This window comes from Haliaeetus albicilla, chromosome 5 (genome assembly GCF_947461875.1).
Source record: "Haliaeetus albicilla chromosome 5, bHalAlb1.1, whole genome shotgun sequence".
In the NCBI taxonomy this organism is placed as follows: domain Eukaryota; kingdom Metazoa; phylum Chordata; class Aves; order Accipitriformes; family Accipitridae; genus Haliaeetus; species Haliaeetus albicilla.
Window position 1 is genome coordinate 8,801,638 of NC_091487.1, and position 15,829 is coordinate 8,817,466.

Sequence of the window (15,829 nt, forward strand, 5' to 3'; positions counted from 1 at the left end):
AGTGTGAAAAACTGTTTCAGCCTTTTTCTGATAAGGTTATTTAAAGCATATAGTCTGATCCCAGAGCTTTCAATGATGACAGACTATAAAGTTTTAAAATACTCAAAGGCATAAAACTGGACTGCTGATGTGTCATTCACATGAACTCTGGGAAAATCATATGGAATGCTGATGGATCTTGAAGAATTCTTGGAAATGTACAAGTCCAGGAATTTGTGAACCAAGTGGACTTTGTCTTTGGGAAGCTTCACATGGAAAATGCAAACTCAGACAGCTCAGACTGACATGATAAACACTACCACAAACAGAGCTGCAGTTGCTTTGTACTGCTAGCAAGGCAAAATTCTAGACAGAGAAATACACATGTAGTCTCAAGTATTTCATCCTTTAAATGAGGCTTTATTCATTCAATGAGATGCTGCAGACAAATATCTTGAGATGTGAGTCTCAGCCTACAAGATCAACTCACAATGTTAGACAAAGTTTTCTATTCGAGGTGACAATCCATGTTGATCACCCTAATGCTAAATAAAAGGAAGCCTGAATACAAGAAGAATGGAGAAACACAATTAATAAAATACTTTCATGCATAAAAAAATTATTGCTCCATAGAAATTAGTAATATATATGCATTCCTGAAGTGCTGCAAATAGTTTCAACTTACTGGAACTATTCTTAGTGACTGGATTAAAATTAGAACAGGTTAAAAACATGAAAGAACAGCCAATTCCTGACACCAAGATCCTGTAAACAAACACCAAGAGGAAAGGAACTTAGATTATCAGTGAAGTGTGTTTTAGGTATAGGAAGCACATTCATTGTGTACTTTTTCTCTGGACCTCATTTGCTTGGTGGTTTTAGCATGTCTTACCTTCATGGCCAATACAATTTCTAGACAGAAAATAGTGTCATGTGCAAAGTCTCAGCAGCAGTTTGACAAAAGGAAAGCTGCATAGTCAACTTACAGGTATAAACTTAAGCACAGAGACAGAAGTTAGAAACTGTAGAACTTTCCTCATCCCACCTTCCAGCAGGATTAGGGAGGAGAAGAAATATCACTTGGGATGAGACAGCAGGTAGTAGAGTTTATGAATTCTAAAGAACAAGGGTACATTGCCAGGGCAGAAGAAACCTGTTCACCAACAAGAACAAGTTTAAACAGAACAGTAGAAACACGCTGAAAGCACTGTCAAAGAGGCTTTAGCTAACATATTAAAAGTAGACTTTGTGCTGGTTTCGTGACAGGAGCGAAGGACAAACACATGCCAAATAAATATCACCAAGTTTATAAGTATTTGAGGAGAACATGCTCCATTTTCCTAGTAGAAAGTCTGAAAAGGCAAAAAGGTAGTTCTTTGAGCAAATTCCAAAACAGAAAAATTAAGGTGTTTATTGTACAACTAAGTTACTGCAAGCTTTTAAAAAATGTTAATTCATTCAGATATTGCAGGAAATAAGGGTGTTTAGGTGTTTAACAAGCCTGGTCTTTGATTACACACACCTATCCATTAATGGATTACTGAATCACCAAGTTATTTCCCCTTCTGGCATGCTGGGAAGACCAGTGTGGGAGAACTCTCCCCTAGAATAAAGGGGATCACACACACCTAATATGCTGCTAACACAAGGAGGAAAAAGCATTGCTATTCCTTCCTGTTCCCTTGTATTTGGAAGAAAAAGTAGTTTGGCATTTCATATTAGTAGAAGAGGTATATTTTTAAGCTCTACTTGGGAATCATGATCCAATTGTGAGAGTCAGAAGAGAATCAAAATCACCTAGAGAGCATCTCGATGACTGATTGATATGCTGTAGAGAGCGATGTTTATTGCCCTCGTTAAAGCACCAAGATACTATGGATGAAAATAAAGTAAAAGCACGCATCGTAACATCTCACTGAGGAGTGTTTTTACCTTCCAGTCATGACAAGTGTTTTAAAAAAGCCACTTTTTCTTTCCCTGCTTAGAAGTTTAACAACAGTCACCCTGCATACATGCAAGCTGCGTGACTTCTGCAGACTGTGGCAAGCAGCTTGCACACAAAGCAACAATCTGGAACGAATTCCTCCCGCAGGTTGAATAGGCATCAGATCTGCTCGTCTGCAATAGCTGCAGCAGTGCAGCAGGAGGTTCAAGCCCAATCATTTTGTTACTGTTGTCTGTAAGGACAACAGAACTAGGAAATCATGGAGAGCTTTGAGGTACACGTTCCTTACCCTGAGAACCTCGTGATCAGATAGCGTATCCACACAAACACCAAACCGGAGCAGGTAGCCCCTCACATGGTTAAAGACCACCTCCCAGCGCTCTTGGGACTGGTGTGCTCCAGTATGGCCCGCAGATGAATGAGCTGCCAGGTCCTCCAGAAGAACTGGCAGTAGCTGGCTAGATGCCCACAAAGCTCCTGCACCAAAGGATGCAGGAAAATGGGACATGTACCCTGGCTGCTACCAAGGAACCACATGGACAAGATTTATGGCTTTACATCTCTTAATACTCGTCTCTATTTTATGGTCATGGTTGCTATATAGAGACATTATGTTTCCACAAAAAGAATTAAGATTTTTTTGGAGGTAACAAGTCGGTGGTTTCCTACTAGTCCTCAACAGTGACAAGATGGTTACCCTAAAGGAGAAGGAATTAGCAAGACTATTCAGGTTATTCAGTATCTATCGTGTCTCCTAGTTACCTCTAGCTTTGCCACAGCAAGTGTTTGATGCATATGCCACACCTGGAAAACTTGAACCTGAATTCAACTTTTTCTTAAAAATGAAAAAGTGTGTCAAGGATTTGACCTAGAAAGTAGCAAGATTTGTTCATTGCATTTGTTGTCTGTCAGTTTTTTTTAAAATCTAAACTATTGTACATTATAAAAAGAAAGAGAGAAAAAAAAACACTGAGAAAATAAGAAAAATCCATTAAGTCAAAAATTAATAGTCCAGATTTTATAATTTCTTATAATGCTTCCCTCCCATAGGCCACTGGCTCTTTCAGTGCCTGGAGATAATTCAATCTCATACAACCCTAAGCTGTAGGATGAAGAAGGCTCTTCCTTTCTGCCCCAGAATGTGTGCAAGATGATGGGCAAAAATCAGCTGAAGAATACTTTTCAATCTTTATCTTCCTCATTTTTTAGAGACTCCCTCCGCTATAACTTCTGGAATTGTTAATGCCACAAAACTGTCAATATTTATATCTCCAAAGCACATGTTCTGGTATGCTCCAAACATTGATTAATGTGCTGAAAAACACGTCATAGGTATCTTAAAATTGAGAGATATTTTTGCTTAATCTCTGTAAATATTCCATCATAAAATGGAGATGCCAACCCATCACCTCAAAGAGGCTTCAAGATATGTTTAAGTGCTCTACAGAATGAGCACAATAAAAAAAGCATAGGAGAATAACACAAATAATTATGGCTTCAGAACAGAGTTTAAGCAATGTATAAATATGATATTAGCACACAGTGAACAAGGCAAAGTTACTAAATAATTTCTAATTAAGCAAGCATTGCTAGCCTGTGTACCCAAAAGCTTTTACTTACATGCTCTACCTGCAATTAGTCAGAAGCACAAGGAAAATAGTAGGAAGAACAAACTAAGTTCCAGAAACATCACTCTGGCATCTTCATTAAAGTTTCCTAATACTTTTTAGAAAGTACTGTATCTGATCATTTTGAAAATAAACCTTTTGTTTCTTTAATTAAAATCCTTTTATTTAGACGATAGAGACAGAAATAAATTTCAGACTACTTTTAAATAGAATATAATTACACTGCCACATTCCTTTTCTCTTCATATCATTGTAATATAAATTGAGTGATCCTGTACCAACAAAATTTATGAGACTATTTCTATTGTCTTCACTAGGTACAGGACCTATAATGCAAATAAATATAGCAGTCTTTATCACCAAATTATTGCCATTTTGTACAAAAAAAATGGAACTCTAAAAATTCACATCTATTTTTACATGGAATACAATTCATTTTTGTTGTACTATTGGTGCAAAGTACCACTACACTGCATAACATTTGCATTTAGCAAAGTTAAATAAATTCCTTCTGTATTCATATAATGAACCTATTTGTAAGGAAAGGGAATGCCAAGAATCCAGGTTCCTTATTTTAAGCTGATCTACAAAGAGATCCAAATTACACAATGATCAGCTTTAGCTCTAAACTAATGTGGACCGTGTTAGTTTAGCTATTGCTAATGGAAATTTACACCCAGGGAAGATAGAGTCCTCTCATGGTGAGACTCTTGCTTCCTTTTGAAAGGTAAGATAAACTATGTAACAGGCCTAAATATGTAGTAATGCTTTCTTAATCATCTTTCAGTCAAAATCCCTTTTCTCAAACTACAACGCCATTTAAAATTACTTACACTTTACAGCATTAGTCTCTCCCTTCCCCCAGAGCTATTCCTTTAAGTTTCAGTCCCAAGAACTCTTCCTTCAAGGAATAATCTACAAATCTGTAGTGTCACAGTCATTGTTCCCATGGCAATAAATATAATGTTCACGACATTAATTTAAGAGCTCACCAAAGGATAAAGCAAAAGGAAACACAGGGCTTTTTTTTTTTCTTCACAGCTTTATTTCAAGACAGATATCCACAATAAGGGAATTACAGCTCTTGTTTTTTGTGTTTCCATATGAAATTAATTTTTTCCTTTTTTTACAACTTCTGTACACAAATGGGGGGTTACAATGCATCATACTGAGCCAAATGAACCACTGAGAAGGTCCAGCTACCAAGCAACACAATAGTTACTTGCTGCTGAACGATAAAGGTTATCCATAAATTTAGACTCCAGATTTCATTGATTTCTCCTCTTTAAGTTAGGTCATCATCAGCTACAAGAGCAATGTCCATAGGAATCTATACAAATGGCAGAAGACTTATTTACTTAAACTTCGGTGTAGCAGGTTTGGCTTCCCTTCTGTCTATGTAGAGAGCACACTGCGGAGCATCAGATGGGGTGCTCTTGCTTTTGGCTTATTCCAGCTGCTGTCCCATCATCAGGACAGCTTCAAACACTAACCTACGGCAGCCTTCCCAGGGCTGTCAAAGTTTTGAGACATTAACCAAAGCAGGAAGAGTGTTGTTGCTAACCCTATCCGCATTAGACCTCCTTGGGGACTTCTCTACAAAAGCGCTTCCCACGTGGCCTCTTCCAACCCAACCGACACACCTACACTTAACATAGATTTGCACTCCAGAACTGCCTGCTACTTTCTGCTGACTCCAAACAGAGACTAATCAGGTGGCCGGGCTGAAGATCTGTGCAGCCTACAAGTCTGAAGTAGACATAGATCTCACGCCTTAGCCCTGTGCAGTCAACATAAGGCCCACCCATTGCAGAAGGAATGTGGGTAGCCTCAAAACCAGCACAAATCCTTTATTAACAATTGAACTAAAACTGTTTCCAGGACACACTACTTTTCATACCGACAATGACTGCTGAAGTTAGATAAGGAACCCTATAAATGAACATACAGCTGCTAAAATGGGAACAGCACCTGCAACACCCTGAGCTTTTATCCATCCAACAGCTGTTGTGCCCGTGAATAGAGTAATTTCATCAAGTGATGATCTACACACTGCTTATGGTTTGTAATATGAGTAAATGTGCAGAATGGGAACATGTTTTTGCAAATACAGTTTCTTTACAGCTGAAAATTTAGCCTGTGAATCTGCTGTTCACAGCGCCTTCATAAAGTCAGTTGAGAACAGCAACAGAAACGTCAGACTTTTTCAGTAGCAGCACCCTTTTGAACACGATGCATGCTGCTGCATGACTGTTACTACTAAAACCAAAAAACAAAGATAACATTTCCCTTGAATTCTAAGTTCATGAAAGGTCTTCACAACTATTAGATGGAGTTAAAAAAAACCAAAAAACCCCCAGCCAGATAAAATGGAATTCAAACAATATTGTATGAAAAAGAAAAAAGAATGAACCTTTACTTCTTTCACTCAAAGGACTTAAATTTGCCAGAGCAAAATTTGTTTTTATTACACAGAGTAGTACCCAGCAGTCTTGAACTGTTGTTTATACAGTAAACAGTTCCCACATTGAAGGCATTTGTAGTGCTTTGTGTCAGTGTGTAGCTCTCTAATGAGCTATTGAAAAAGAAATCCTGTTTCAGCACTTCCACTAAAAAAAACCCACAAAACCCAGGACTGCTTTGGTGTTTGGTGAAGGATTTTTGGTTTTCTTTGTTTTTCAGAGACGCTGACACAGAGAAGTCAAATGTAAAAAGAAAAGACTTAAAAGAACTAAAGAAACTGTAAATAATTTTCAACAAAGTTTTAAAGAAATGAGTAGTACTGACCGGGTCAGAGGTAGCACTGGCTCCATCGGTCTTGCTTCGTACCACGGACTCTTTGGCTGCTCTGCATACAGAAGTGATGACTGACAATGCAGTGTCAGGGGGGAGACATGGCCAGGACCAGACCATAATGCATTGGGGCTTGATGCTTGCCTCACAGATGCACTCTCTGAATCACCAAAATGGCTGGTAATGTTGTAACTCATCATTGCAGGACTGCAGAATGCCATTGCAGAATATTCATGTCTGTTTTCCACGTAAGATGAGGGAACATAGACTGGACTGTGTTCTGCTGTCAATGTGGACTGATTACAGCTGTAGGGAACTGGAGAGATGATACCAGCGGGTGAGCTTTTAATTTCTGTTTTATTGCATCCAATATCCTGAAGTGGCAGCAACTGAGAAAAGTCCTTGTGAGAAGATGCACACAGGGACATTTTGAAGCAAGACTGAAGACTGTTGTTTAAATATTCATCCTAAGATGGTAAAGTATAAAAAAAGGTGAATTAAAAAGTAAGAAAGTTCTGTATTAAATCTTTTCTAGAAAAGAAAAAAGGAAACAGTAAGACAGAAAATATAAAAATATCTTATTAAAACAGATTTCATACCAAATGCACTTAAACAGTCAATGTTCAAATTTACTACCTCTAAGGAAAAGAAAGCATTCTTGAACTTCCTTAAAAATAAAGGCTAAGACACTTGCTGAGTTCAGACTCCCTTAAAAAATAATGAAAAAAACCCAAATAAATCACTTGAAGTCTGAAAAAAGATGCAGGTGACAACTTGGATCTTAACAAAAGTAACTCCTTACAACCAGGGTAAAACTGCTTTATGTCAGAGGCAAAATTACCCTATGGCCCACAACTATGGAGTGAGTGCCCTGAGAAATCAATTCTCTTCATAAAAACTCACCACCTCCTGTTCCTGCTAAAAGTGTACTACTTCAGCCTTCCCTTTATCAACACAAACATGTAACAGCAGGTATTTTGAAAGCACACAAACACACACATATACGTCTCCTTTACCTTCCAAAACCAGAACTCCACTGCACATCCCTCTCCACAGAGGAGGAAGACATGTAATGGATGTCAGTAAGCAAAGCAACTTCATCACTGAGAGGTCCCTGGATACGGCACCTCTGAACAGAGCCTTTATAAAAGTAGAAGTCACAAAATGCAGGTATTTCCAAAGCTGACAACATCAGAACTGGAGCGATTTCGTAAGGTCTAGAAGTTTTATAATTTCCTGCCACTCTCCATCCCCATTCCAACTACTCTCCATCCTTCATCCCGTCTGAATCAACTATCAAAACAGAGACCTGAATTTGCCCATAGTAAATACTCTTTGCCAGATTTAGGTATAACCACATTATTTAAGGGGGGGGAAATTTTGAAAAGAAAAAAGCCCGCCAAAACCATCCTTCTAAGACAAAACCCCTGTCCTGGAAGCATTACTTTTACAGTAGCATTTAAAAATACTTCTTTTTTATTCTTCACTGAGAGTTTCATCTGCAATTCATTCCAGCTTTGAAGACAGACACGCAGCCCTCTTATAGCTTGCAATCCAAAACAATTTTGTTTCCAAAATAGCAAGTTCCAGCCCCCAGAACTGATATTGTAGTGTACTTTTACAGATGGTAATAAGATCTTAACATGAAAAATCATGGGATAAATAAAAAATGAACCCGAGCTTTGCTACTCAAGAAGTGGCCAAAGTATTGATGCTAAATATTCTTACCTTTTTTGACCTCACGTGACCATAAAGCAAGATGAGGAAGATTCAAACACAGGTTTCCTGAAGTACCAGCAACCTCCCTGCCCCCCAAATTCTCAGTCAGATAGCATTTCTAGTATGCCATCTTGGGGCATTGACACTTTTTTCTCCTCTAGGGCCAGGACTGAGGGTAGAAGCATTAACAAAAAGATGTAAGAAATAGTCTTTTTTAATAAAATGGATAGTTTAGGGTCCGTCCTTCTCACTTTGCACTCTGTTGATGAAACTGAAGATATTAGTAGAAATAACCAGGAACTCACTTAAATCATCTCAGGCGCTTCTGTCCCAGCTGCTGTTTTTTCCTTTGTGGGAAACAGGAAAATGAGATATCTCAGCAGCTGTTTATGTCCAGCAGTTGTTGCACTGGCACTCCGATCCACCCAAAGCAAGAGAATCTGACCCACTCCTCACACAATCTACACGCTTCATTTGCCCCAGCCACATGCTTCATGATCTGCTCTAAGAGAAGCCAAGCATCAATTTTCACTGCAAAAAGCACTGAAAATCTCAAAGGCACTTTCACTCCCAGATTATGGAGCATGTATCCCAAATAATTTTTAAGCAGCAAATGATGGAACTAAGACATCATCTTAAGACTATTTTCAGTGGTTACTACAAATGGGCCCTGTGAGCACACTGAATTCAAAATGCATTTAAAGCTTCTGCGTGGGTAAAGCTGTATACTATTTGCAATCTTAGAGGCTGCACATATTCAGGGTGTGCATGGACACTCTGCAGAAGCATCTGGAACGTCCAGCAAGAGCTGACTGCCCTAACTGCATCCATCTGCTTCCCTGCAAAGGGCATACAGCGCAGGGTAACCCCAAACCCTTCCGAGAGAGGGACCTGAAGGGCATTACACCTCTGTTGTAGTCAGCTAGAGACATTCTGGTATAATACTTCGATAGTTTTTACAGCAGGCAACTGGTTGTGTAGTCTCCCTCAGACATTTGAAAAACAGATGCACGTACACTGTAGAAGCAGAGACAACACAGAGCTGGTACTACACCGTTTCATGAACTGAAATCAGCTGAGTTTTAAGTCATGTTTTTCTGGACAGGTAACCCAGTAGAGTAGTATGCAGGAAAACTGGCTATTTAGCAGAAGGATATATTCTCTCCAAAGGGCAACACAGAGTATTTAGAAACATACACAGAAGTTATGAGAAGAAAGAGTGAAGTTTGGTTTAGAGGGAGGAGCCACGAGAGCATGTAAAGTCAGTACAGCCTTCCTGAAAAACACAACTGCTCATGACTTATTTACAAGAGAAGGGACTCTGGGTTCCAGGACACTAAAGAAAACTGTACTCATGGTCTTCAGCAGACTGCAATATAGTGAAAAAATAACAGCATTGGCTTAAGATAATTAACTTGGGTCACAGAAATAGTTTAACCACAGTAGACTATGGATCTACATGAGATCACGTTTTTCACATTTCCTTATACCTAGAGAATTTAGAATGGGAAGCTCAGAACCTCAAAAATAAAGTGAAGCTGCTGAAATTATCCAGTATTGCTCAGAAGGTCCTAAAAACTGACTGCTGGACTGTGAAGTTAAAGAAGGACTGCAGATTCAGGGAACCAGATCTTCAGATTTAAGGCTAGAGAAAACAAACTCCAGTAACACCAATACCTCAGAAGGAAGCACGACCACATTGAAGCCAAGGATTACAATAAGTAGTGCAACAGGCTAATAAATTTTTTCCATCCTGCTATAATATCCTCATATCTTAAGCACCATTCATTAAACAGAAACAAACTCCTACATAAAGTGAACTCCCATTCCAACATCTCCTCCTTCTCTGAAGAAAGATTTTAAAGCAAGATTCAATTTTAAAGTACATTATTTAGATCTAATCTATCAGCACTGCACTAGATCTGTACCAGACACAGAAACAAAACAGGTATCTGTTCATTTATACTACAGTCTTCTGAGAGACCACAAATGTTTCAGTCCACTGAGGTCAATGTAGCTTAGCAAGATACTCAACAACTGAAATGCCATTATTAAGTAAACAGCCATTTTGTCCAATTCCTTGAGTAACACTTACCATTCACAAATCTAAGTCACTAAGGGCAGGGTTCACATCTAGCATAAGAGAAAATGTTCCATTGGCTCCAGTACACAGAGGATGACACCACTGTCCATGAGGATGTAGGAACAAAAATGTGATGTTATCAATGTTCTCCACAAAAAAATATTAGGTTTCTGGCCCTTAAACAGCTCTACATATTGAACGCGATGTATCTTGAGAGTCACCATGCAAGACACACCAGATCAGGCACAACAACTAGTTTAGATGTCATAGTCAAACAGACACATGGGTAAATAATTAAGCCATCTGACCTATTTGAACAAACTCAGAAGCCAGTTATTGCACATTATCTATACCAAATATCTTTTTAAAAGCCTTGTATGAAATAAATAATTTTTTTTATTTTTTATTTTTAGTTTTAGTTTTGGAAAGGGGAAAAAATATGTAGAGAGGGCAGCCTGCCATGTTTTAGAGCCTGCTTGGAAACATAATACAATAGCTTTTCTTAGAAAAACACAACAGTCTGCAAAAAGCAATAGTGATGTACGTTCTCAGGCACCATTTCATCAACATAACACTACAACATACATAGAATTTTATAGGCAAGGCATATATTTTGAGCAAAGACTTTTTTGGAATAGAGAATTAAGACGACCTTTTTCTCTGCTAGGCTTAAACTAAAGTGCAATCATTCTTCCTCTCATTTTAATAGAGGTGATTCAGCAAGCATGCATCCCACTACCCCACAGCCTAAAGCCCTCAGTCATCTTGCAAAGCGTTCTATTAATATTCTGCTAAGTTAAACTTTACACAACTCACCACAACAATGAACTGAATAATTTTCTCAAAAACGAATCATTAAAGGAAAATCATTCTTGATGCATAAAATGGCACTTGTGCTTCAAGTTTTGTGAAAAACTTATTACTCATTAAACACAGCAGTGCCAGATACTGCCAACAGAAGGCATATAAGTAAACAAGTTTATTATTACCTGAGAAGGACTAGATGCAACAAGTAGGGGACAGATGGGGAAGCAAAATGAAAATAAAGCTATCTGTCCAGACCTCAGATGTTGTACTCATTCCTGCAAAATTAATGGCCTGTTCTCAATGAGATCAGGACCTCCTCTGAAGAAAATATTGCAGATTAAAAGCACATGGGCAAGAATACTTCAAAATGCTTAAGCAAAACGAGCACTCTCTTTGGCCTATCTTAGCCTTTGTGTTATTGAGGACACTAAGAACTTCTAGGTTATTCTAAACATTCATAAATATATTCCTGGGCTCGATGCATATGACATACATGGTGGCACCAAGGGAACTGGGTTTGTTCCACCAGAGGAACGCAAGACTGCAGGATGGTCTGACTGCAGGATGGTCTAACTGCAGTCTTCTACTTTCTGAAGTGAAGTTACAAAGACAACAAAGCCAGACTTCTGAGAAAAAGCGCACAAGCCAGGACAAGAGATTACAGTCATAAGTCAGTGCAAGGGGAAATTCCAGTTGGACATATGAAAAAATTCTCCACAGTGAGAATTAAGTACAGGAACAGGATATCCAGAAAGACTGTGAAATCTCTGTCTTTGGAGATATAAAAAAAAACTTGACTGAAGAAGGCTCTGAGCAACCTGACCTCACTTTGAGCAGGATGCTGGGTTAGTTGCTTTCCAGATATCCCTTCCCAGCAGAATTTTTTTATGATTATGTTCATCCACTACTGGAGGCATTCATAGCAGAGGAAATTCCATTTTACCTGTGCTGGAAAGAGTGAATCATATCAAAAGATCATTAAATACCCTGGACACTGGCCACCTTGTCAACTTTGCTCAAAAAGGTAAGAGCTGCGGGTCTTGTCCAAAGACAACCAGCATTTAACACTTCATAGTACCTGAAAACAGCTGTCTTGCATATACTGAAACGGGATTAGTTCACTAGAAGGTATGCAGACAATTGGAAAAGATTTTCAGATCTTAATTCAAACTAGAGTTAAGATTGACTACAGCAGTTTTTAGCCTTTCAATTTGTAGATCCTTCAAATGTTATCAGACCTCAGAATGGATTTAAGCTTTCTATGATTTACATTTCTTACATACATTTCATAGACTTAAGGATCCAGAGACCAGAAATGGAATGCCACAGTCCTGCTCAAGAACAGAAATGCAAACTGAGAGACTTCAGCTCCTTTACTCTACATGTCATTACTTCAAATTCAATGTGGACACTCAGTACATATTCCATCAAAAAAACCCCCCTTGAATTTCAGTGTGAAAATTCTAGCATGTTCCATTAGAAAAGAAACATCTATTAAAACTATTACGCAAGTAGCAATTACAAGGATATATCAGAAGACTTTTTAATCACACTTCAATCCACAGCAGTATCATGGCAGAAGTCAGTACACAGAATATCACCCTTGTCCAATAAGAACTTTATTACTAAATGAGAGCATCTCCCTCTGATGCAAGGAAGGGCAGGGAAGAGTGGTACAGGCTGGCCTACACCCGGGACTCAGATTTTCGTGGAGCTGGGATGTGCATATGTATCCAGCATCTCTGAAACACACTTGGGTCTCTCAGCACACACTAATTAATTAAGCTAATTCTTAGGAAGTTAATTTTGAGAAGCTAATTTTTGGTTTGATAATCAGAACATAACTCTTTGCCAACAGCAGGGAATACACCAGTTCCTTGGATCCAGGAGGAATTAATTCCTTCAATCACCATTTCTCCCTTAACGACAGTGCCCTAGAACGAGTGTATAGGAGCCTTCCTCCACCCCATTACTTTCTAGTCATTAGAAAAGCCTGTACTGAGGGACATCTTTAATTTGTATGACTCTGCTGAGAAACAGAGTGCCATGCTCAATCATCTGGCATCAAAAAGAGCAAATATATATGGATAAATAGCCTCATTTTGCCCAGTAGGACTTTTACACAGCTTGGAAGGTTACTGAATAACTGTCTCTTAGTTACTGGCATGGTGTAGACATGAGCTGGCACAGGGGCTGAGATTCTCTGATCCAAGTCAAGTTCCTTCTGTTTACTCTTATAACAATTCAAAGTCTCCTGTATTAGAAATAAATAAATTGGGGACTGAAAACACCACTGCATTTATTGCCTGTTCTCACAGCACTTCCCCCACGCAAGTCTGTAAGGATATACAGCAGGCACACAGAGCAGTGCCAGCAGCAATGCACTCATGCCAGACAGAAATTTGAGAGAGAAAAGCGGGGTGGGGGGGAAGTCAATATGTGAAGAAAAACAAGTAAATCGGGCAATAGGAATTGAAACTTCCTATTCTCTCAGGGAGAGAATGTCTGTCTTGCTTTCGGAGGAAAGCAAAGGTGAGAGATTTTCCCTGGCAGCAGCTGTCCATCACTAGGCATAAAAACCTGTGATGGGATTAAGAGCCCTTTGGCCAATGGACGATAGAGTAAGGTCAGAACTGCCCCTAAAACCTAGACCCTCTGGCAATCTAGAGGCAACCATATTAGATAGGTGGGTAGACAAACAGGACATATCCCAAAATGACATGAACGAATTTATTTCTGCAGCGCATGCTATACCACCCAAGGATCTGACCTGCACAGCTCCAAAATGCAGGGTGGGAGTTTCTGTTTGGCATGTATGTCAGTGAATGCAGGATTTAATTTCTCCTGGCTAAGCAGACACGATGCATTGGCTGTTCCCTTGAGCATGCCATGCCTCAGGCTCCTCAACTGACCTCTTGCTTTATGAGGCTGAGAAGCAATGGTGATAACCATAGCTGCCATTGGCATAAGAAAACTTTCCTTTCAAACATGCTGTCAGGGAATATTTTTTTCAGATCTGCATGACCTGAAGAGTGGAGAAAAAGCCAGACACCTTTTCCTGTCAGACCCATGTGCAATATCCCTTATTCCACTCTCTCCTCCCCCAAATAAAACAATCTTACTTACTGTGTTTTTTCCAGACAGTCTCTTTACTATGCAAATTATTTATGCTGTAGGATTAATTTGTGTAGCAAGAATCTGTTTCACTAGTGGTCTTATTAAGCAACGAGCCCAAAGCCTCTTCAACCAAGAGCACTTGTCAGCATTGGTTTCAAGACAGCTTATTGTGTCTGTCCAAGAAAAACATGCCACGTGCAAGATGCCTTTTTCATCACTGCCACTCAGGCAGCCACTAAAGCTGCAGAGTTGAACTGTGCTTTGGGAGACACTGAGAGATTTACTTCGTTTGTGTGACTATGTGAGCAAGGAGCGTCCAGTTTGCATCTTGCTCTACTCAGTATCCGAACGACACACTTCATAAATACATGGATGCCTTACCTAATGCATGGTTGCCTTACGTTTTACTGCACAATGCAATCTTTTGTCTTTTTAGTCATAAAACTTGAATAAACAACCTTTTCTATAATTGGATAGAAGTGAAATTCTGTATGAATATGAATGAAATGCAGTACAGTTTTAGCTGCTTTTCTGGTTTTAGCTATAAGTCAATTTGTTTCCTTATTGGAATTTATATAAAATACTATTTCACTTGTATTCATTTTGCTATGCATCTTCACATTAACAGAAAATTCAAGACTAAATATTTTTGCCCCTGCAATTTTATTCTAACTTCTTTTAAAAAAAGTTTTTGCAATGTAGTTATTTGATATCTGATTCTGATGACTTAAAAGGCTTACAACTACCTGATAAATTAATAACTATGCCATAACTTTCCGTCACAATCACTAATTCACTGAAATAACACAGAAACCAAGGTATTGCTTATTCTTGCCTTTCAAGCTATGAAACAGTTATAATGTCACATGAAATCCCAGATCAGATATGTTTAACATCATCCACAGGTAACAAAAGTTTGTGTATACATTTTAGTCCCGTAAACAAAAAAAGCTGTTCTAGATTTGTCTCATCATTAACCTGTGGGTAAAATCCTGTCTCAACTGAGTAGTCAGAATTTTCTTGTTGATTCACACAGGTGGCCATTTGTCTAATGTATTAATCAAGAAAAAACTTGAATGTCCTAATATTAAAATGAAATCAGAGAAATGATTCTGGGATTTCTGTTCTCTGAGCTTCATATTTCCTGTCTCTGGAGGAATGGACCAGCAAAGTCTTCTACGTGAATATTTCTTGCTGCTAGCAAAAGCACGTTTCAGATAACTGAAGAAGAGCACAATAGCATAGTGGATATAAAAATCTATTCAGCCCCCTGGATCACCATCCCTTTTCACTGTAAGTTCTCTGCTACTTGCACCTTTAAGTCAATATTCAAGAACCAGAACTAAAACTAAGTGTATTTAAAGAGATCATAAATTAAGATGGCTTCATAGTGTTTTTAATTAATACATTTGAATCTATTCCTTATCAGAATATCATCATAGACACTCACAGTGGCTGACTTATTAAAGGTAATTCTGCAATTGCAACATTTTAAGATCATCTCCAAAACTATGAGTATTTTCTTCCTATGATATTTTAAGTTTATCAGGTTACCAACAAATAAGTTCACTGGGATATAAACTAATTTTTGTGATTGTACTTTCTCCAGCAATACTTGAAGCTCCGTTAACTGATTCTCATAATTTACAGCACTTAAGAGATGATTGACTGTAAAGCAACCTCAGATTTAGTCCATCCTTTCAGGTCTAAGATTTTTATTGTTATTTCTCCTTTAAAAGTCCGAGGAAGGTGAACTCT

General features: G+C 38.5%; 1 protein-coding gene across 2 annotated transcripts in view; it reads right to left on the reverse strand.

The window, feature by feature from the left end:
* ESR2 (estrogen receptor 2) overlaps nucleotides 1–10,370 on the reverse strand; it is a 37,619-nt gene extending 27,249 nt beyond the window's left edge. Inside the window, exons 1-2 of one of the 2 annotated variants that reach the window (XM_069783251.1) lie at nucleotides 10,160–10,370; nucleotides 6,340–6,812 (exon numbers count right to left, since the gene is read on the reverse strand). In XM_069783251.1, coding sequence (XP_069639352.1) covers nucleotides 6,340–6,812; nucleotides 10,160–10,162 — 476 coding nt within the window. In that variant the 5' untranslated portion in view covers nucleotides 10,163–10,370. Of the gene's footprint in view, nucleotides 1–6,339; nucleotides 6,813–8,073; nucleotides 8,481–10,159 lie in introns of those variants that run through there. The other variant, XM_069783253.1, reaches the window with a different exon arrangement.
* Nucleotides 10,371–15,829: the final 5,459 nt, after the last annotated feature.